The sequence below is a fragment of the Cheilinus undulatus genome, linkage group 4 (assembly GCF_018320785.1).
Source record: "Cheilinus undulatus linkage group 4, ASM1832078v1, whole genome shotgun sequence".
Classification (NCBI taxonomy): domain Eukaryota; kingdom Metazoa; phylum Chordata; class Actinopteri; order Labriformes; family Labridae; genus Cheilinus; species Cheilinus undulatus.
In genome coordinates this window covers 35,208,097-35,229,535 of record NC_054868.1, presented here as the reverse complement: position 1 = coordinate 35,229,535, position 21,439 = coordinate 35,208,097, and the positions used below count along the sequence as shown (strand labels likewise).

The 21,439-nt window shown below is 38.9% G+C and overlaps 2 protein-coding genes across 4 annotated transcripts; one reads left to right on the top strand and one right to left on the bottom strand.

Moving 5' to 3' along the window:
* Positions 1 to 898: 898 nt before the first annotated feature.
* tacr3l (tachykinin receptor 3-like) lies at positions 899 to 14,300 on the top strand. Of its 2 annotated transcripts, XM_041784436.1 has the most exons (6): positions 899 to 1,213; positions 1,333 to 1,498; positions 4,594 to 4,782; positions 5,280 to 5,430; positions 11,180 to 11,376; positions 11,475 to 14,300. In XM_041784436.1, exons 1-6 carry the CDS (start codon positions 1,129 to 1,131, stop codon positions 11,716 to 11,718), a joined length of 1,032 nt encoding a protein of 343 aa, XP_041640370.1. In that variant the 5' UTR covers positions 899 to 1,128; the 3' UTR covers positions 11,719 to 14,300. The 2 variants fall into 2 exon arrangements, with proteins under 2 accessions (XP_041640370.1, XP_041640369.1); XM_041784435.1 differs by having other exon boundaries at positions 899 to 1,498.
* Positions 14,301 to 16,535: 2,235 nt separating this feature from the next.
* Positions 16,536 to 20,710, bottom strand: si:ch211-145b13.6 (ecto-ADP-ribosyltransferase 4). 2 transcript variants are annotated; one of them, XM_041784555.1, is made up of 4 exons: positions 20,624 to 20,710; positions 20,315 to 20,412; positions 19,495 to 20,216; positions 16,536 to 17,014 (listed from the first exon to the last, which is right to left on the bottom strand). In XM_041784555.1, exons 2-4 carry the CDS (start codon positions 20,372 to 20,374, stop codon positions 16,942 to 16,944), a joined length of 855 nt encoding a protein of 284 aa, XP_041640489.1. In that variant the 5' UTR covers positions 20,375 to 20,412; positions 20,624 to 20,710; the 3' UTR covers positions 16,536 to 16,941. The 2 variants fall into 2 exon arrangements, with proteins under 2 accessions (XP_041640489.1, XP_041640490.1); XM_041784556.1 differs by lacking the exon at positions 20,624 to 20,710 and having other exon boundaries at positions 20,315 to 20,599.
* Positions 20,711 to 21,439: the final 729 nt, after the last annotated feature.

The window sequence follows — 21,439 nt, the reverse complement described above, 5'->3', positions numbered from 1 at the left end:
TTCTCCAGGCTCCACTACACCACTGAGCTTTACTATTATGTTTAGGCACCTTCACACAGTGTTCATTTTGTCGATTAAAACTATGACTAAAACTATTCATCGACAGCCTTTTTTTCCATGACAAAAACTAGACTAATACTAACAAAAATAGATCTTTGATGGCCAAAACTGACAAAAACTAAGTTTAGTTTTCATCAAGATGACTAAAACTAGATTAAAATGTAATTTAGTTTTTGTCGGACATTCAAAATCTTTGATATTTATCCACTGTGGGTAAATCTGTCAAAATGCAACGCATCTATAGCTATTCTGCCTCTCAGCTGTAGAAAGCAGGGACCCCAAGTTTGGCAGAGCGCAGAGAACACACTACAATGAATTGGTATCAGATTTAGGCAAGATTTGGCCTAAAAGTAAAGACTCAAATATGAGGACCTTTCATGGAGTAAAACTAGACTAAAATGTTTTGAGTTTTCGTTCATCTAAAGACTAAAACTAAAATAAAAAATAGCTGCCTAAATTACCACTACTTCAATATAAGTGTGTGACTAGTCTGAGACCAGAAAAAGCATTTTTAAAACTTATTTATTAATAGCTTAATTCAAAAATAGTAGCTGTATTACACAACCCCAATTCCAAAAAAGTTGGGGCGCTGTGTAAACAACATATCGGATGTTGAAAGTGGGATATTTTACAATTTTATTAAAAATATTAGCTCTTTTTTATATCAAGGCAACAACACAACTAAAAAAGTAGGGACAGGGCAACAAAAGACTGAGAAAGTAAATGGTACACATAAAACCAGCTGCAGGAACATTTTGCAGTTAATTAGGTTGATTGGCAGCAGGTGTATGAGTCTCTCAGAAGTAAAGATGGGCAGAGGTTCACCAGCATGTGAAAACTGTGCATACTAATTGTGGACAATTTATAACTAGTTGGTTAAGAAGCTGATACCCTGTGTTTATGCAGCATCAGGACCTCTCTCTCTCTCTTTCCTCTCTCGTTCTCTCTGATCACATGTAAAGTCCCTCGCGCGCGCGTTGCGCATCTGAGTTGCCAGACAGATTTGTGTGGTTTGCCCTCATAAGCAGTGGAGAGTGTAGGACCGCTGAGAAATGGCCTCTGAACGGGATGAAACCAACAGTACCACCGCCAGCAGCAGCAGCAGTAACCACACAAACCAGTTCGTGCAGCCCGCGTGGCGCATCGCTCTCTGGTCCGTGTTGTACAGCACTGTGCTCGCCGTGGCGGTTTTCGGAAATTTGATCGTGATTTGGATTATTTTGGCGCACAAGCGGATGAGAACTGTCACAAACTATTTTCTGCTCAACTTAGCTTTCTCCGATGCGTCCATGGCTGCCTTCAACACGCTCATCAACTTCATTTACGCTGCGCACGGAGAGTGGTACTTTGGGGAGGTCTACTGCAGGTTTCACAACTTCTTCCCGGTCACGGCGGTGTTCGCCAGCATCTACTGCATGACAGCGATAGCTATAGACAGGTAGGAGAAGGATACCACCATACAGATGCCATAAAAGTGACCATATGCATTAGATCAGATTTCTTGTTCTTCCCCTATTTTACAACGTGAGATATTTCACATTTTATTTTCAACATGCCTTTCATTCATTATCCTTTACATTGGCCTAACTTCACATTTAAGAGTGAAAATGATTCTGCATATCCCTTGAACTACAGTCTTGGAGCTTTGCTTAGAGAGATTTGTGATTTTAATCTCAAAGGCGCACATAATGCTCCTTTGAGTTTCAAGTCTCTATTTTCATTGTGCAACAATTAAAACTTCTCCCTAAGCAGTGCAATGCAGGATAAGTAGAAAAGCAACAGTATAAGGAAGACAATGAAAAATGGTAGCAACTAAATTGACATAGGGATCAAAGGAGCAACAGGTAATATTAAAAGGTGTCATTACTATAGTTATTTCTTACAGTGAAATTTACTACATTACACAAGAAGCTAATATAATGCTGGTAAATCAAGCCGTAATGTGCTTTTGTGTGTTTTTAGTAGAAATCTAGTATTCAGATGTAAAATACTTAACTTGAAGCAAACATCTTCTCTAAGAAAATTATAACATCTTTTGTATTTTTGATCTTTGATTTATTTATGTGGTTTGCACAATCAAACAATCTTAATCAGTACCAACTCAAGACCTTTTTACAGATGACAGAGCTTCTCAGTCTTCTTCCTTTGTACCCATGACAGGGGCTGACTCACCATGTTTGAGGGGCAGGAGCAAAGATGGTAACGAAGGGCACCTGATGTATGTAGTGGGACACCAGCGCCAAAAAAGTTGTCAAATATTTTACATAAAACAGTTACAAAAGCTGGATAATATTCAACATTTTTAATTATGATTACAGCTCATAAAACTCTGTGAAATAGATTAGTAACAATGAAATATTAAAAAAAATTGATTTCATAAAGATGCACAAGAAGGATATAAGTGCAAAATAAATTTTATACCTAGGAACTTGTAGCACTTAATTGTATTGTCTCCACCGCTGGACATGTGCACTCTCAGGTGCCCTGGCGAATAGTTCATCACTTATTGTTCACTGGAAGGGCAGTATGATGGGTAATTTATCATGTTTCATCCATTTAAATGGCACCATTGAGGGCGCTGTCAAATTTGGTTCATCTAAAGGGTACTTGAGAGAGCACTTTGTCAAAGGTTCTCGATTCAGAGGGCTCTCGAGAGCCACTTTATCATGTTTATCTACCTATAGGGGCATCAGAGAGCACACTTATGCAGAAATTTTTCAAACAGTAGGGCACCAAGGGAGGGAATTGTCACTGCCAAACAGAGAAATTTGATTCATCACTCCACAGAACATGTTTCTACTGCTCCACAGTCCAGTGTCGGTGTGCCTTACACCACGCTGACACTTGGCATTGGACTTGGTGATGTGAGGCTTGCATGCAGCTGCTCAGCCATGGAAACCCATTCCATGAGGCTCATGCCACACAGTTTTCTGTGCTTACATTAATGCCAGTGGAAATTCAGTACTCTTCAAGTATGGAACCAGCAGAGCGCTGGTGACTTTTTGCACACCATGAACCTTAGCAGTCATTGACCCCAGTGATTTTACGAGGTCCTCTGCTTCGTGACTAGGTTGTTGTTGTTCCTAAACACTTCCACTTTAAAAAAAAATCACTTACAGTTGACTGTGGAATATCCAGCAGGGATAAATCTACACAAACTATCTCATTGCAAAGGAAGCATCAATCACAGCACCACACTTGAAGTCACTGATTTCTTCAGAATGACCCATTTTGTATCACAATCGTTTGGAGACTACATGGATAGGTGCATGATTTTTTACACCTGTAGCAGCAGGTCTGATTGAAACGCCTGAACTCAATAATTAACAGTTATGGCCAAATACATTTGTCCATGCAGTGTATGACATATGTTTGGTATATCAGCAGATGCTACCATTCTGAGTTATATCAAATTAGCAGGCTTTTTTAACATCTGCATTTGTTTGGTTTGTGAACAAACTGAAAACAAAGATGGCTGAAGCTCTAAACTTAGACCATCGCAAAAGTTTAGAGCTTTATCAAAAATCTTTTCAAATCAAAACACTGATGAGAAAATATCTTCAGCAATTTGTTCAGTGGAATAATGAGCCATTATGAGTGCCTCAAATGGCCCATAGCTGGGTGTTCCTTCTGGCATTTGATCAATTTCCAGATGGCCAGTTGCATCTTTTTGTACCTAATTGAAGCTGCTATACCCCCAAGACGGGCACTGACATTTGCACTGATAACAGAATATAGAGCCACGACATGCACAGAAGAGAGTTAGCTGGTCACTGGCAATGATGCCACTTCAGCTAACCACAGCACACATTAAATGTTTAGGACCAGAACCAATGAAACATCAAAGACCCTGCAGGTCAGTACAGTCTAGAGAAGAGCAGATCCTTGTCTCTGCTGGAGCACATTTTCATGGTTATTGAAAGTTTTGTGACAGTACTTTGGGCACATTTTCTCTTCCCTTTCCCCCCTAGCAATACAGTTGAAAACACTGCAATGAGCTGTTGATAATAATGTTACATCCATTGTTTTAAAAGCTCATTTAAACAAGGCTTACTTGGACTTTAATCATCATGACAATAATTTAACATCATGGCAGAAAAAAATTATTCAACGCTTGCTCTAAATGTATATTTTACCTATCTGTCTGCATAGATGAGTCTGGGTTTATGATGTATACCACAGCCTGTCCAAAGTGTTGCTTTGTCTGTCACAATATATGGTAACAGCAAATGCAGCCATTTTATTATAACACTGACAATAAGTTCCCTTTAAACCATTACAATTACTCATGACTTAACAGAGTCGACAGTGCTTTCAGGAGGAGGTGACACTTGAACCACAGACTCATTTTATCAAACAGCTTTGAACTTCTTTCCTTGATAATCTTCTGAGAAACAGTCAGTGAGTCACAGTGACCTTTTCTGTAAAACCAATCTGTGATAATGGCCGCATTATAAGCCCACTTGTTTTATATCAAGTTTTCATCCTGGAATTGAAAGTTCTGACTCTGTCGCTGTGGCATCTAACGTGCAGGTACATGGCCATCATCCATCCTCTGAAGCCTCGTCTGTCAGGGAAAGCCACCACAGGAGTCATCGTGTGTATCTGGAGTCTGGCTGTTGTTCTGGCCTTCCCCCTCTGCTACTTCTCCACCACCCGGACTCTTCCCCGCAGGACCATCTGCTATGTGGCCTGGCCCCGCATGGCTGATGACTCCTTCATGTGAGAATGAACCAGGAATTACATCTCATGATGATCAAACTTAATGCATTTGACTCCAATATTGCATGACTGTAACATATGTGTAGATCTTATTTATTTATTTTACATGTTAATCCCACTTTTCTTTACACACTGATTTTAAAACCTCAGTTGACCTCCTTGAATAAAAGGATTTTACAGATATGCTTGAAAGATTTAGCACATGCCCATCACTCTCAGCCATCTTGGATTGAATAAAACCATCAAGCAGTGAATATTTGGATGATAAGATAGAAACTACTCTTACAATACTGCTATCTACTTACATTGCCCTGAAGGGGGTTGGAAAAATAACCATGATAAACCAACCTAAAATGCAGTTATATTAACTGTACACAAATGAGGGACACTGTGCATCAAAGGGTTAATTATCTCCATGTGTTATTTTGTTTAACCTGTCTATATTTGCTTGTCATTCAATAACTTCAGTCCTGTAATATTTCTGTCCATTTCTGCAGGTATCACATCATTGTGACGGTCCTGGTCTATGTTCTGCCCCTAGTGGTGATGGGCATCACTTACACCATTGTGGGTGTGACTTTGTGGGGAGGGGAGATCCCTGGAGACTCGTCTGATAACTATCATGGACAACTCAGAGCTAAACGGAAGGTAAACGGCAACATATCAAGCAATATACGACTACTTTGTACACATTTAGTTTGTTAAAAAGGGGAAGCACTGATGATTTCTTCAAAGGGGTGTTTCAGTATTTCTGAAGTTGGGTTGTATAATGTACTTAGCAATATAGTCTCCAGTGATTTCAGAGAGTGTTGCCCCTTTACATATGACATTGTGCTGATGACAAGCTAGGCTATTCAGCATAGCAGATGGGTATAGTTTCTCTGCATAATTCAGGAAGTTCAAGGAAAAAATGAGCCAAAATACAATGCTGGCTCAAATGTACACTTTATTAAACATTTTTGAAGCATTTTATCTTTCACTGTAAAACCCTCTGTACTTGGCACTATTTTGCAATGCAAGCTTTGGCTTCCGGCTATGTGCCCTTCCGCCTCAGCATATCTGAATAGCTGTTTTGGTCTGCAGAATTTGTTATCGGAAACAAGAAATCACTAGAAAAGCACTCGGAGAGCACAGACCTCCGCCATTAGCCCTATCTCCCAATGGTGAAGAATCCTTTAAAAAGTTCCTGGATCCAGACGGTGATCCAGATCACTCCCAAAATCTAACCAGTTCTTCCTTATGCCATTTCTGACATTTCCTGAAAATTTCATCAAAATCCGTCCGTAACTTTTTGAGTTATGTTGCTAACAAACAAACTAACAAACCCACCTGATCACATAACCTCCTTGGCGGAGGTAACTAACCTAAGACAACAGTAAAATGAACGATTTTGGCTCAAGTGCTGATAGGCTCTTCACTGTGAATATAAGGGGATACTTTATGAACCTGCGCACACAAACGAACAACTTCTACAGATGGAGACTCGGAAAGTAAGCAGGTAGAGATACTTTAGTGGAGACTGGTAAGCAGGAGAGATCTGAGTAACCTGGTGGTGTAAGTGTGTATACTGTGAGCCCATGTTCATGAGAGCTTCTGGTGTCGTGAGTGGGACTTAGTTACAACACTTCTTCAGGACATTTCTGATCAAAGATAGCAGCTCTTAGATGCATGCAGCCTGCATCCCTCCCCATCCAGAGTTCCCTGCCTTACTGAATGTTGGAGTTTTACCAACCTAAACTTTCTCAAAGTAATTTGGAGAAACCAACCCCAACCAGAAGAGCTGAATGGAAATTTATCATCCAAGTAAGCTTATGACTGGTGCTTCATTCCTTCTAATGGCTGATAATAAGACAAACTACAGTCAACACAATATGTTTACTTTATGGAAACATTTTATCAACTGTTACAGTGGAAAACTGAGCTGAGATAACTAGTTTTAGATTAGTTACTTTTTGTTTCCTCTGATGAAGCCTGCAGACCCAAACAACTGTTCAGATACGCTGAGGTGGAAGAACATGTAGCTAGTAACTGAAGCTCACAATGTAAAATAGTGCCAAACACAGAGGCTTTCTAACCTGACACGCCAGATGGATGTGTTTCACTCATCCATCTGGTCCATTGGAGGGTGATTGGATGAACGTTCTGTCCGTCACATCTTTATGGGCCAATCAGAGCAACAAAACACGTGACATCGTAGCCTCAAACAGAGGTGTGCCGCTTACGACAAGTAAACTCCATAGAGAGCTGCATAACGCAAACTATAGTGACTTTAAACATGTCAGTACACAACTTTTGCTGTTTTTTTTTAAGAGAAAATGAACTCAACACTGTTCTTTATTCTTCTTTTAACAAAGAAATATCATCAAGTTCTGATAAAACTTAGCTTTAGCAGCATCCATGCAAATGTCTTCCGCCATAATTCAATCCAGCCTCTTGTCATTGCTTGCTTACGTCATGTGCTGCTCAGTGTCAGCCAGCATGTTCTTGAAAGTTACTCACTGTAGTTTAGGATCACCTGAAGTAGGAACTACACCTTGTATGTTGCACACTTCACTGCCCTGTAGGAGGAAGGGCATGTGCATATGCATGCTCTTACATTACAAAGTCTCACCACCAGTTATTGGCCTATACCTCAGTGGGTTTTGTCATTTTGCAAATCTGTGTGGATGGCAGTTATTACCAAAATGTTGTCTTAGAGTTAAGGTTGGAAGCATCTGCTTATTGGGTCTTTGTTAAAAAAAAAAACAGCAACAGTTATCAAGAAGATTTCCCTAAGTTCTTAAAATGCTGCAACATTTTGCTAGGAAAAAGAGCCAGATGGTTCCCTGTTGCAACAAAATAAAGCAGTGTGGTCCAGATTATTAAAAGTATTTGGTCTGAATAGAAAACAAAAGCTCTGCTGGTGTCATATCCCCATCTGTATATTTACCAGAGCTACCCTCTTATTAGCGTGTTGTAATGTCCTTGGATTAGTAGCACATTGGCCCACAACAGCATTAACAGTCCACGTGTTTGGAGTGAACTGTGCTGTTTGGGGAGAAGACAAAACACAACACAATCAGTGTGATAAAACACTCTGGACCACTTACATTTTAAATGGGTATGAAGTGTCATACAGAGCAGCAGAGTGCATTAACTCAGCACTGTGAAGGGAACCTTCCCTCTACCATCACCAGCTTGTTTAAGTTGTTCTGATATCCCCTTTTGTAACCTGTTATCTAATACCACACTGTCTGCTAAGAAGAGTCCACAGACACTTGTTCCTCTTACGTTAGACGTCATTGGTCGGACCGCTCCGTGTGCTCCACAGCAGCGGCTGTGAGGGTCTCCACGGTTTAACTGGGATTAAGGTCATCACAGCTGTAATGACAAACATCTATCTCGGCAGCTGTGGATTAACGCTAAAGAATACAATTTATTGATAAAAGATCACAAATAAAACATGTTAACATCATCCAGAGAGAGTGCAGAGGTTAGAGGTTTGAGGTATTTACTGATGAAAGATGTTTTGTATCAAATTATGCAAAGATTTTTGGCAAATCACTTCCCAAAACAAACCCAATTTAGTACATAAATCCACTTATAAAAACAAAGTTGAAGTCAGATTTATGCAGTCATAAAGAAGCTAAAGACATTTAAAACCTAACAGTCACTTTAAATTAAGTTTCTATTGTGAGTGATGTATTTTGTGATACAACCATTTTGATTTCACACTGTCAGTGCACAAATGTAGAGACAGACACACAGAGGACAGGTGCAGATGTGCCATTTTCAATCTTTGGAGGGCTTTATTGAAAAGAATAATCAGAAGCAGAATATTGCTGGCAAAATTGAGCCATGAGAGATCAAAGAGATTTCATAAATGTCATAAAACAAAGCTACAAGACAATACCAGGCCCAATTCAAAGACCCACGCTGGCCAAATGCCATCTGGGTTTGAGATAAGAGGAAGTCATTCTCATCTCTGTCCTCCAGATGAGCTTCTGCAGAGGCTTTAATAGCCTTCTTTAACCCCCCACAGCTCTGCATTGTGCTGATGGCTTCTGTGTCACTCTTTCAGCCACTCTACCTGAAACCTGCTGCGTCTGCTGCGTCATCACTGACCTTTTCTTCCTTCCATTCTGAGCCTGTTTAATAGAAACATCAAAGTTATGACAATGAAGGAAACAGAAAAGAAGTAAAAGACATTGTAGGCACTAAGAGCAACTTTGACTTTAGATATTCAAAATTACTGTGAAATTTCAGATAAAGAATATTTTCAACATGAAGCTGATATTTTTTCAGTTTATGTGGCCGGACACATCAGTTCAGAGTGAGGGCTTAGCACATCTTCAAAATACAATGCAATGCACATGCAAGATGCACATATCTGGTAGGGGTGATGTGGAGAGCCAGGGATGTTACAGTGTTACAAAAGGCAAGTATATGCAAGACTACAAGGTCTTAAATTTGTAGCTCTTTCCATTTTTATTTCTGTCTAAAGAGACTGTGAGCTAGTTTCTCTCCTTTTGTTTTTATAATTACTTTTGATTACAAGTGGGATTCTGATAGAGCTCCAGCAGATCCAACATCAGTCTGCACGCTTGTTTATGTTCTGGCCGATTGAGCCATCATTGCTTCGTTAAAGCTCTGCTGTGTCCCTAGCTAGCAAGTTAATTATGTAATAGAGTGATGTGTGCATGTAAATGATCAATACATGCAAGTTTTTTGAGAAGTGGTTGGAGCACAAGGTGTTAGAGCTGAGGCTTGGGCCAATGCTTGTTAACATTCTACAAGATTTTGCAAAAATAAAAAGGTGCTTTTCAGTGAAGCTTTTGCCGAGTGGTAATACTAGCACAAAGTCTGTTAGTAATAGCACTGCAAAGCTGTATTTGTATTCTACAACGACAAAAACTACCTGTATTTTGACTACATTGTCACATTTCTATCTTATAATCTACACAAAACATGCAGATACCTGTGCCACCAATGAAACTGGTTTGAGATTAAAGATACAATGGGGTCTCTAATGTATAATGAGGGACTTGAAAAAGGTCTTAAGTATTAAGTATAAATTAAAAAGTTAGTCCCTGTAGAGTGAAATCCAAATTTTTTATCCAAAAACACTAGATATAATTAATTATGTTGCTGTAAACGTGAAAACACTGAGATTTATGTGTGACTGAATTTTGGATACAGAGCATTAGAAAGTTGTTCCCCTCTTTTGTCGCGAGGTTAAACTTGGGCAGAGCAAATAAAGTGCCACATGACACCACCTGATGTAATGGTGATTTACTCAGGCTCCCTCATGCTCAACAATATCAAATCACTGAGCAGCTAATCTTAATACAGTTTGTTACAGTTTGTCAGGTTCCCAAATCTATCAGCCATGGTGGCCTACGGTTCATTAAAAGCATCATAACAGAGAGATTTGTGACAGAAAACAGACTTTGACTCTGCTTTGGCCCAAAGCCAGGCAGCTGTGCTCTGACCATATTGCATCATAAAGTCAAACTAACTGGCAGGCTAATTACTGGAGTGCTGGTCTAGTTTTTACTTGAGCAGATACAAATGTCTTACCTGCTGAAGGTGTGTTTTAATCCATATTTCACTCTTCTTTAGGCTTGGACCATTTAAAGAAGCAGATTGTGGCTTTGTCTCTCTCGAAGCAGCAACAGCTCAATCCCCCGTCTGTTAGCAGTGTGATGTGAAAGTTTAGTAAAGTATCCAATGATAGACACATTCTATTCCTGCCAAGTATGTCACAACTGAAGCCTTGAATTCTAATAATTAATGAAATTTTATTTTGAAGAGTAATATCAGGAAGGGGGGAGTTTTAGGCAGTATTTTAACAACAAAAAGGTCTCATGAATGGGAGAGACTTTATTCACATAACTCAGGAAATTAGATATGAACTTGATATTGCATGCCACTTGCAAAGCACTGCCATGTGGACATAAACGTCAAAATATACCATAAACTTTGCATGAGCATTTACCATTTATCAAAGTTTATCTGTTGTGGCCAAACATTTCATGCTGGAATAAATAAAGTATTAAGACTATTTTGCAGGGTAGAAAAAAATGACCTGTTGGACAAACTCTGATCTGATTTTATGGTCAAATATTGGTAACAGCACTGGCCCTAATTTTTACAATCAGTACATCCTTAAGGTATCGTTATCAATTAATTACTGTTAACTGAAAGTAAAGCGATATTTGCTAGTCAGACTGGCATAACAGGCTACTGCATATTAGGGGCCCTTGAGGAAATCCAATACCGGATCACACTTTCTGTTATCGAGTACAGTGACCAGCTAAGATGGCTTTAAATGCTAATAATGAAGCTGGACACATACGCAAATACAAGATCAAACAAATAGTTTGAGATCAAATAGTATTTCTGCTTCCTCTTGCAGGTGGTGAAGATGATGATCATTGTCGTGGTGACATTTGCCCTCTGCTGGCTGCCTTATCACGTCTACTTCATCGTGACGGGTCTCAACAAGAGTCTGAGCAGGTGGAAGTACATCCAGCAGGTTTACCTGTCAGTGCTGTGGCTGGCCATGAGCTCCACCATGTACAATCCCATCATCTACTGCTGCCTCAACAGCAGGTGAGTACAAAAGCAGCCTCCATAACAACACAGACGCTCTAGTTTAACTTCACATACAGAATCGTACTCACAAACAGAGAGGCTGGTTTTGGTTGCAGGTTCCGTGCTGGTTTTAAGCGGGCTTTCCGCTGGTGTCCCTTCGTGCATGTCTCTTCCTACGATGAGCTGGAACTTCACGACACAAGACTTCGACCAAGGAACCAAAGCAGCATGTGCACCCTCTCTCGAGTTGACACCAGCATTGTTAGCAAAGACAAGAGTCTCTGTTCCCATGGAAACAGGTCAAGACTCAGCTCTGAGCCTATAAAAACAGTCAACACTCAGTCTGGAGAACACTGTTAAGGGTTTTTTTAAAAGCTTGTTTTAAGCTAAGAAATGCGGAAATGATTATTGACTTAATAGGCTGACAAATGATGAGTAACTGATAGGTGTGGTGAATATATTTTTCACATATTACAGAGATTATCAGATTAGAGGGGGAAGGTTGATGTCAGTAGTTATAGCAATGTGAGCCATTGATTAACAGCTGCATTGACATTTCAAACAGGCAAAAAGGTGCTCTAACTTCATCAGACCACACAACCAAAATATAAATGTTTTTATAGCCCCATGACCAAAACTTTTAGAGGTTATTACTTGTGACCAGTGTGAATAAAAAGCCACACACCTTCTCAGAATTCAAAGAAATAAAAACTATTCTTTAAATCAAATCCCACAAGTTTAATTTGTGTTCAACAGTTACAAGCTGAAAACAGCCAAACTATTCCTGCTTATGTTCATGGTGGAAATTTGTACAAGTACAGGCTTAGGAATATGTATTTCTCATTTTAGTCTCATTTTTCTTGTTATCAGGATTGATGCCTTTTATTGATCCACAGGGTTTATTTCATAGGTTTATTTATAATTTGCTGCTGTTTTTGTGCAATATGGTTTTGGTTGATTTTATGTCTGAAGGTTTATCTTCGGCAGGGCTTCAGTAAGAAGAAAACATAATGGCCCTCATTTATCAAACTTGCATGGAAACAAGCGCAGATTTGGAGTAGAAATCACCTCACCACAAGGTCCATGTTTGATTTGTGAAACATGCATATCTGGCCAGTCATGGTGTTTGAATGAGCAGATGTTGATAAATGCTGCAGCTGAAAACAATCGTCGTGTTAACAATACACATCTGTATATTCCTGGTTCAGCCGGCCTCGCCCACTGAGTTTACGATTTGGGGATATACTACGGCGAAGAAACCTGCTCTTTTTGTTAGGGTATCGGTTTCCATGTCAGGGAAGTTAAGGAAAAATGAAATATTTGTTGTTTCTCAGCCTGAGATGTGGCATTAAAGTGGATCAGATATATTTAAAAAGGAAATCGTATCTGTAGTTAACAGCGATGTTGCAGACAACTAAACTCCAGCTGATATTACAATATTAAATTCATACATAAGTGATGTATAACTTGTGTGATATTGTCACAAGACTTTATATTTAGATTATAATATTATCAACATGCTTTATATTTGAGGTTTTAAAAATGAGTCAACTCTTATGATTAGGAAAATAAAGCTGGCTATTAAAAAGTAGCAGGAGGAGGCCAACCTAAAACTTAGAGAAGAGTGGTTTTATACCTCATTTTCAGGTTTATAACTAATGTAGGCTAATTTCAAGTGCCAGACAGTGAAATGCCTGTTCATGTTAATAAACTGCTCTCTTCTAACTGTTCATATTTGAGGAGATAACAGAAAGCCGTAAATGTCTGATGAATGGTTTGCTATTATTTCTATTTCTAATCTGAATAGATTTCTTGCTCAGCACATCAGTCGTAATTCTGACATTTTAGACCTTGGATACCGTCCTGTCTTTTACAGCCTCCAGCCATGTGTCCTGGTATAATACGCTCACAGTAGCAGATTAGTTTGATTATTTAAGCCTCCAGTCAGGCTGATTCATTATGATCTGATGTAAAGTTATTTTTTGGTTTTGTTGTCAGTTTTTAAACACTTTTCTGATTTACAGTTAAATAGTTTAGAGCTAATAACTCCTCTCCCCGTTAAACCCTTAACCCAATCACTGCAGCCTGAAAAGTTCGTGTACGCGAACTCAGACCTGGCGTGGGATTTGAGTGCGTCATATGCTCACATCTGGATCTGTGTGCCAATCTGTGTGTGGAGATGAGCGTCCCCCCCACGTTTTCTGGCGTACGCACATTTGATAAATGAGGGCCAGTGTGAGGCAAAATACAGTTTTGCCTAGTCTGCAGAGAGATTTGATCTGGCAAATGTGAGGAATTTGTTGGGCTTTTTAAATATAGTTTCACAAAAGTGTGAAAAGTGTTTTTCTTTTATATCACTTTATACACTGTAATAGTACTGTTTTAGGGGATGTTGACTGTGTTATATTGATATTACACTTTCAGATGTTACTGTTAGGAATTTCTATGATGAAATCACAAACCATTCATGCTGACTGAGCTCATTGTGAATCATCCAGTTTTTTTTAAATATTTTTTTAAATATATTACACAGGATACATCATCAGCTGAACTGAATACTTTAAGCTGCTTTTGACATTTTGTTTAATGGTGTGTGTTGCTATTATATAACATGGTTGTAACTGAAATACTGTAGTCTTATATTTACTGCCAGTATTAATGCTACTGAAGCAGCGTTAATGCTCTTAAATCTGATAGAGGACAGTATTATATATGTGTTTCTGTCCTCTGAGTTTTTAACAGAATGTAACCTCACAAGTGCTTACAGCTGTCGTTTTTGATAGTTAAAAATACAGTGTGCCATTTTAAAACTGTTTATAAAACTGTTTACTGTTGGATAGATTCTTTAAGTGTACAGATGTGGAAAATATATTTGTGTGCAGCATCTAGACAGACACAAATCATTTACAGTTATAAAGTGAATGTGTGTTTTAATTTTTGTTTTTTATGTAAAAAACAAACAATAAAAGCTGGCATTCCCTCTGTGTTTGCTCATCCACTTTATTTAAAGTTCTAACTTCAGGGCGAGGTGTCTAACAGAAATAATGTATCCTTCTGCAGGACGCAGATCAACAACAGTACACTGTTATGAGTAAATTTTGAAGATCATTTTTATGTCATCAGACTTTAAATCATCTATTCCATAATTAACTCAGAAACTGATTTTTAATATACAGTACTGTGCAGAGCTTTTAGGAATGTTTTGGCCAAAACAGAAGACTGAAGTAAGGTGTGCAATAGCCTGTAAGCCCACCAGAGGGCACCATCAGGCAGGAAGGAGGATTGACACTTCTGCTACGCTGCATAGCCCAGCTTCTCCCCCTCCAATGTTCACTGAAATCACTGGAGGCTATTGCCACTACTTCTACCAAGTACCTCATACAACCCAACTTCAAAAATGCAGAAACATTCATTCGAGGTCACACAAGAAAACGGAAGAGTAGTCATGAATATGTGTAAATAGAAGGTGATCATAATACAGTAAACGAGGCAGACAAACTTTGACAGCTACAGCTGTAGAATTAGAACATGTAAGACAAGGTATCATGTGCAAGCAATGCGTGTGGTGACTGACATGTTTTGCACAGCTTTGGCTTTTTTAATGATTACAGCTACAACATTAAGACGAAGGAGGACTTTGTTTTTTGGAGTTTTGATGACTCAAAATTAGTACCCCTCCCTGTCAAGGGCAGTGTAGCTTCTTCTTAAAGATCCTTACTGCTTCTTCTTCTAGTTCCCCCCTCACACACTTCACACTCTTAGGGAGTTTAGCAACACTGACTTAAATGTTGACACCCATAAATGTGCTTAACATAGCAAACCTAGAAACATTAAAAAGAAAAGGGAAACACTTTGCTTTTGAAGAGGGTCAGAAATTATTGAGTGGCAACAGTGTTTCAACACTGCCCCCACAGGTCACAGTGGTATTGCAACATTTGATCTGTATCTATGTGCTTTCTGAGAAGGTGCAGAAATAAGCACAACACAAATGCAGAGTACGGGCAGAAAGTTCCATCTGTATCTGTACATATATGAAACATAGGGTATAATTTAGCCATAAGCCAACTGCTTTGTCAAGGGGGTATCAAAACTGGCACAAATTGAAACTTCCTCACAGGAGCTAAACCTAGTACAGAAAGTAAAGAAATTTATGTTTTGTAGATTTGCTGTATAATGCCCTCATTTATCAGTCTTATACTGTTGAAAAGCCTCTTTATTTCCCTTTTAAATGGAGCCACATTTGTAAGGAACATGCACATGTGGGATGAGCAGCAGAGCTGAGTATGTGGGTTATGCCTATAAATAAATTGCCAGATGTTCTCTGCCAATGCCAAACAGCTTATTCTGCCATTGACTCTTGTTTGGTGTTTGGTGGATTGGATGATTGAAGTCTGAGGAAACATGACATATTGACAATTTAACAACTGATTAATTTAACAAACAGGAGCCTCAGTAGTGTGTGGAAGAACCATACACAGCCACAACAGCCTGGCACCTCCTCCTTATGCTGCTCACTAGCCTGGTCACACACTGCTGTGGGATGGCATCCCATTCTTCATCCAGCATTTGTCATGGGGTTGTGTTGGTCACTCTGGCACAAACAGCATGCCCACAAGTGTTCAATGGAGTTGGGGTCAGGACTGCTGACAGGCTGTTCCATCCTCTCCACTCCCAAGTTCCCTGATAAACCCTGCTCTGTGGGAGCGAGCGTTGTAACCTTGGAGGATGGAGTCTGGTCCCAATATATGTGGTTGCAGCTGGTTGCAGAATCTCATTTCAGTATGCCTACACAGAGATTGCCTCCAATGATGATAAGCCCTGTTTTACCAATGAAGGAGATGACCTTCCACACCATCACACTGCTTCCATCAAAAGATGTTACTCTATCAATGCAATAATCAGCATAGCATTCTCCGTGTCTTCTCCACACTTTGACCCTGCGATCCAACTGCTGTAGGTAAAATCTGGACTCATTGCTGATCATAACGTGGCTCAACCCACATACTCAGCTCTGCTGCTCATCCCACAAATGCATGTTCCTGTAAACAGGCTTTTCAGTAGTATGAGATTTAGGCTATTGCCTCACGTGTCAGTCAAGTTAACATGTACTGAGGTTTGAAATCTAACTGGCCATTCTAGTTGTCAAAGAGGTGCAAAAATGATGAATCAAGAAATAGAACTATTAAATCACTTTATTTGTTCATGCATCTCACGCAGCTCAGCTCTTACATATAAGCTGATATTATCCGCTGAAAGTGTCACATTTCTGCTGTTAAATGCAGAAAATAACACTGATATCAATAACTTCATTTTGTCTTTATATCCCAAAAGAAAGGCAGCTGTTCATAAGTTGACTAAAGTAATTATTTGCTGTTATATTTAAAAGAAAGGCTGTTTCAGTGTGCATAAATCATAGAAGCAGTTTTAAAAGTAGTTTTAGTATATTTTAAAGTGGACAAAAGCGAGCAGCAGGCTGATCTGCAGGACAGATTGTTCACTGTTTAAATGGAAAAACAAAGCAGTGTTTGTGCTGTAACAAATCTCAGTGCAGTCTGAAGTCCTAAATTTGTTCCCACAAGAGTTTCAGGATAAAAAGAGGAGAGGCCAAACCACGAGCACCAACATGAGCCACTGAGCTGAAACCACAGCTGGGGACCTGGAGAAAGAGGGAGCAAGAGAGAGAGATTTCTTTTAGATTTCACAACATTGATTTATCTTAGTCTTAAATCTAAACCTTCTGTTTGCAGACAAGTATTTTTGTCTTTAATTTCTAACACATTTTGTTTATTTCAACTGAAAGATTTCTTTATTTCTGCGTCACTTGTTTATAAGTAGTCCGGGCTAAATTGGAAACAGGCGATGTCATCTACGTGGGAACACCAATCAGGAGTTAGGGGAGTGTGAGCTAAAATTAGCTGAGTTGTTTTTTACTCTCTGCATTGTCTGTGGGATCTAGTTAAACCATTCACACATATAGGGTCTTAATGTCTGGATGAAGTGTCTGATGTTTCCAGTTTAATTCCTTAAAAACACATTCAATTTTGTGCATGTTCAAAAAAGAACATACTACAGGCTCTCAGCTGATCATAATTTTGTTTTTATTGGGATGTTTTTATTTCTAATCAGAAGTAAGGAGAGGGTACCCACAGACCGTTTATCTACTTCAGAACTGAAGTAGCTACTGTAATTCACCAGTACAACATATATCCAGTTTTAGATTTTTTTAAAGTCAGCTTTATTCATGAACAAAGTCTGGCAGTTTCATGAAATAGCTATACTGCAAACATTACAGACTAAGCAAAATTTCATGAATAAAACAGAGAAAAGATAAGAGGTCTAATCCAAGATTAAACTTTATTTAGAAGTAGACACAATAAATGGTGGCTTACTTTAGCTATGTGAGCTTTACCTAATGCTAACATAGCTATGCTAGCTATGTAATTAACATTACTTTATAAGTTAGTTTTAGCAATGTGAGCTTTGGCAAACATAGCTAAAGCTAATTTAGCTACTAACTTATGATGATGCTATGCGAGCTTAGCTTAGCTATGTTAGCTATGTAGTTTACACAGCCAATGGAGGCACATATGCTTGCTCTGTTAGAATGTTTTCATGGAGGATGAACATTTTTCCTGTCAGCAGACTGTTTACTCAGCTTTATTAAATGTTTGGTCATCAGGTTTTGCAGGTCAGGTTTTCAACTTTTAACTTTTGGTATCTTAACGGCTACCTAAACCCTTACACGTAATCCTAAAGGGAAGTTAAATTTAATTTTATTTTGAAAGTTTTAGCATGTATTTCAGATGAATGGTCTGTGAGAGTGGCCGTCAGAAATGTACGGTCTGCAGTCAGACTGTTTTGCATAAAAGAGGACATTCTGGAAAAAAACACTTTTTAGTATTTCATACTTATACATACGTCCAGGTATATGGAGTATCTGTTGACCCATAAAATGTGAAATAAGCCAACCTAGTCCTACATTCATGGTCAGCCTATGTCTAAATGCATGTGAAAGGGATAGGTGGCTCATTCACATTTAAAGATACATGCGTCAAAATCAAGTGAACTGAGAAAGGCTGTGCAGAGCTGGTTTAGGATCAAAAACTTCCTCTGCTGCTTCATCTGTATTATATTTTTACCAAAGCACAGCACAGGCATTCCATTTAGACCACAGAGGCTGTCACCTTTAAAAGACATCTTTTGACTTAGATTTTGTCTCATCGGGCAGATCCATCTTGCAAAGCGTCTTCTACAACATTTGTCCCTGGTCTGAGAATTTATGGACCAATCAGCATCATTCAGAGAAAACGAGGCAGAAGCTACAGGCAGTTTAGTTTTACTGCAGGCAATGATGACTGGTGATTTGAATTGATTTAGCCTTATGGGCATTTTTTTTTTTTTATCACACTGGAAAACATTTCCTTGTTAAAAGAACAAGCAAAGACCTGCACCATAAGCTTTTCTTAGCGGAAAGGATGTTTTTTTGCTCTTATCCTCACTTGTTTGGACAAGAATTTTATTTATTAAGTGGCTCCAGTGGTATTTAACAGTGATAGCAGCTGCTTATTGAGCTAATGTTATGTAGTTTGCTCCCCTGGACTGGGCGTGTCTGTGTCTCTGATTGGCCCATAATGAATGAGACAGACAGGACATTTTTCCTGTTACCCTTTGGGATTTTTTCAAAGCTTCTGCCCTTCTCAAACACAGACTATGGGCAGTAAGCCAGATGTGTGAAACAGTCTATCTGGCAAAGAGGGATAAAAGCTGCCATTTCTTCTTGGAGCTGGTAGTTGCCATGTAAAGTGTCTACAACAGAATCATGGCCCTGTGAACTCCACTTATGGAACAAAAGAAGGGAAAGTTCTCTGTTTCCTTTTTTAGGGAAGAAGCCAAGCCAAAATGTCTTATTTTTAAATATCAGTCAGAGGCCAGCAGAAGGGGCTCAAATGGTCATGAAGAGAAGTCCAACCAAATAATTTCCCTTCTCAGCTGATTTATTTCTTCTGTAATCAATTTCCAACAATTTAGTGACTGCTATTGCTAGTTTCAAGTCCTCTTTAATGCACTTTAAAAAAAATTCAAACACAAACTTTAAACTTCAACCTTAACATTTCATGCAAAAACAGTGATTCTTACCGTGAGAAAATGTAACAGTTGTGTGAGCTTCTCATTTCTGGCTGTTCCAAAATGATGGCAGTGTATTCAGCCTCGTTCACCTGGTCATTTACTTTAGTCACATTCATCACTGTGAACTCTTCAGCTGGAGATAAGAGCACCATATTTGAATCCTTACTGCAAACTGAGTCATCCAGGTTGAGGAAAAAGCAAGAGGTGATGTTAAAAATAAATTGCCCATCCCAGTCTTCCAACTTCTGCAGCTCACTGTAGCTATCAGTGACTATGGTGAACCCTCCAAATCTCACCTTTGAGCCAACCTGTGCTGTGTATTTGTCTGTGAGTAAATGCAAAGTCCTACACTGCTTTGTGTTTGGATTTCGCACAAGCTTAATTGCATCCATGAGTAGGAAGTGAAGAGATTTGAAATGGAAAGAGCGTTCATAGATGCTTTCGTTCACTCCCAGTCTCTTCACTGCATTATTAAAGGTGTTTCTAAAATCTTGATCCCCGTTAACTATGGCTGAAAGGGCAGTAGTGTGTTCTTTTACTCCTCCATGGATCAGCTTTGAACACTTTTCATTATCAGTCCATGCTTTCTTGAATCCCTCATCACGATCCAGCTCTTGTGTCAACAAGCCTGAGTCGATGAACGTCTTCATTGCCTGTTCACGGCATCCAGTGTAAAGGTCGTCTACGGCATCAGGGGTCATGTCCAGTACTTTTGTGGCCCCTGCAGACAACTTAAAAGGAAAAAAACAGTTTAAACAGTTAAAAATATATATCATCAAATGTTAACCCTACGAGTACTGGATGACCATTTGAAGAAGATAATACTCACTTTGGGAGAGAAAACTATGCAAATAAACCCAGCAAGAAGCAGCTTCCTTGTGTCCCACATTTTAAGACTTTGCTCGTCTCTTGTCTCCACAGAAAAGGCTAAAACAGAAACAGATGCTTTAAAAACCCTGCAGGATCAAACTTGATTAAAAGTTCTGTGACTCTACAACTCAGAAATGAGATGATCTGGATTGTTTCTCAGTAACGCTGTTCGTACAAGCCCTCAACAATTACACCGCCCTCTCACAAAGTTCAAATAATGGAAAACTTAACTGAAAGCAAATGTTGAAAAAAGCTGGTAGGAACATACCTTAAGAGGGGAACACTAATCTCCAGGAGTGTGTGAAAAATGGAGTAATATGAAAGCGTGCAGGGTGTGATCTTCCTCTGCTGTTGGTGGGAAGTGGAAAACCTTATCTCAGCAAGCAACTCCTTTCTGCCTTTCCTGAGGAAGGAAGTAATATGCCACCGGGAGCTTGGGTTTGTTCTCAACAGGCTACTGAATTACTCTAGTAAGCTTCTGTCGATTTCTAAACGTCTGTATAAACCAGATAAATTAAACAATCCAAGCATTCAACCAACATTCATCTTAAGTAAAGATGTTCAGCTTCAAAATATCATGTTTAAATGCTGATGAATTGTTGTGAGTAGTCGTTATTTAGGAGTTATATTAATCCTTCTATTTTCTTCATTTGGATAACATGTTCATTGTACTTGTGGGTCAAATTTGATTTAATCCAGGTTCATAATTTAAGCATGATTGCAGAATGAGTCACCAATTTCTATTACACCATTTCATCCACCTTCATTTCAGCTTATTCATATTTATATGTATTTTTTACATTTATGGTTAGTTGCCCTTATTTACATGGCATTGTTTCTTGTTTTTAATTTAAAAAACAACAATAATGTTGAAGTGATTTAAAGGTAGTTATAATCAGAAGGTCATTGAATGGAAGTAGAAAAATCAAGTTTTACTGCCAAGAACATTTTCACATACAAGGAATTTGACTCGGTGCTTGGTGCAGAGCAAATAACACAGAGAAAGAGTAAAAATAATAATAGCCTATAACTAAAAGTAGATTATTATTGAAAAATATAGTAGCAAAATGAAAATATGAAATAG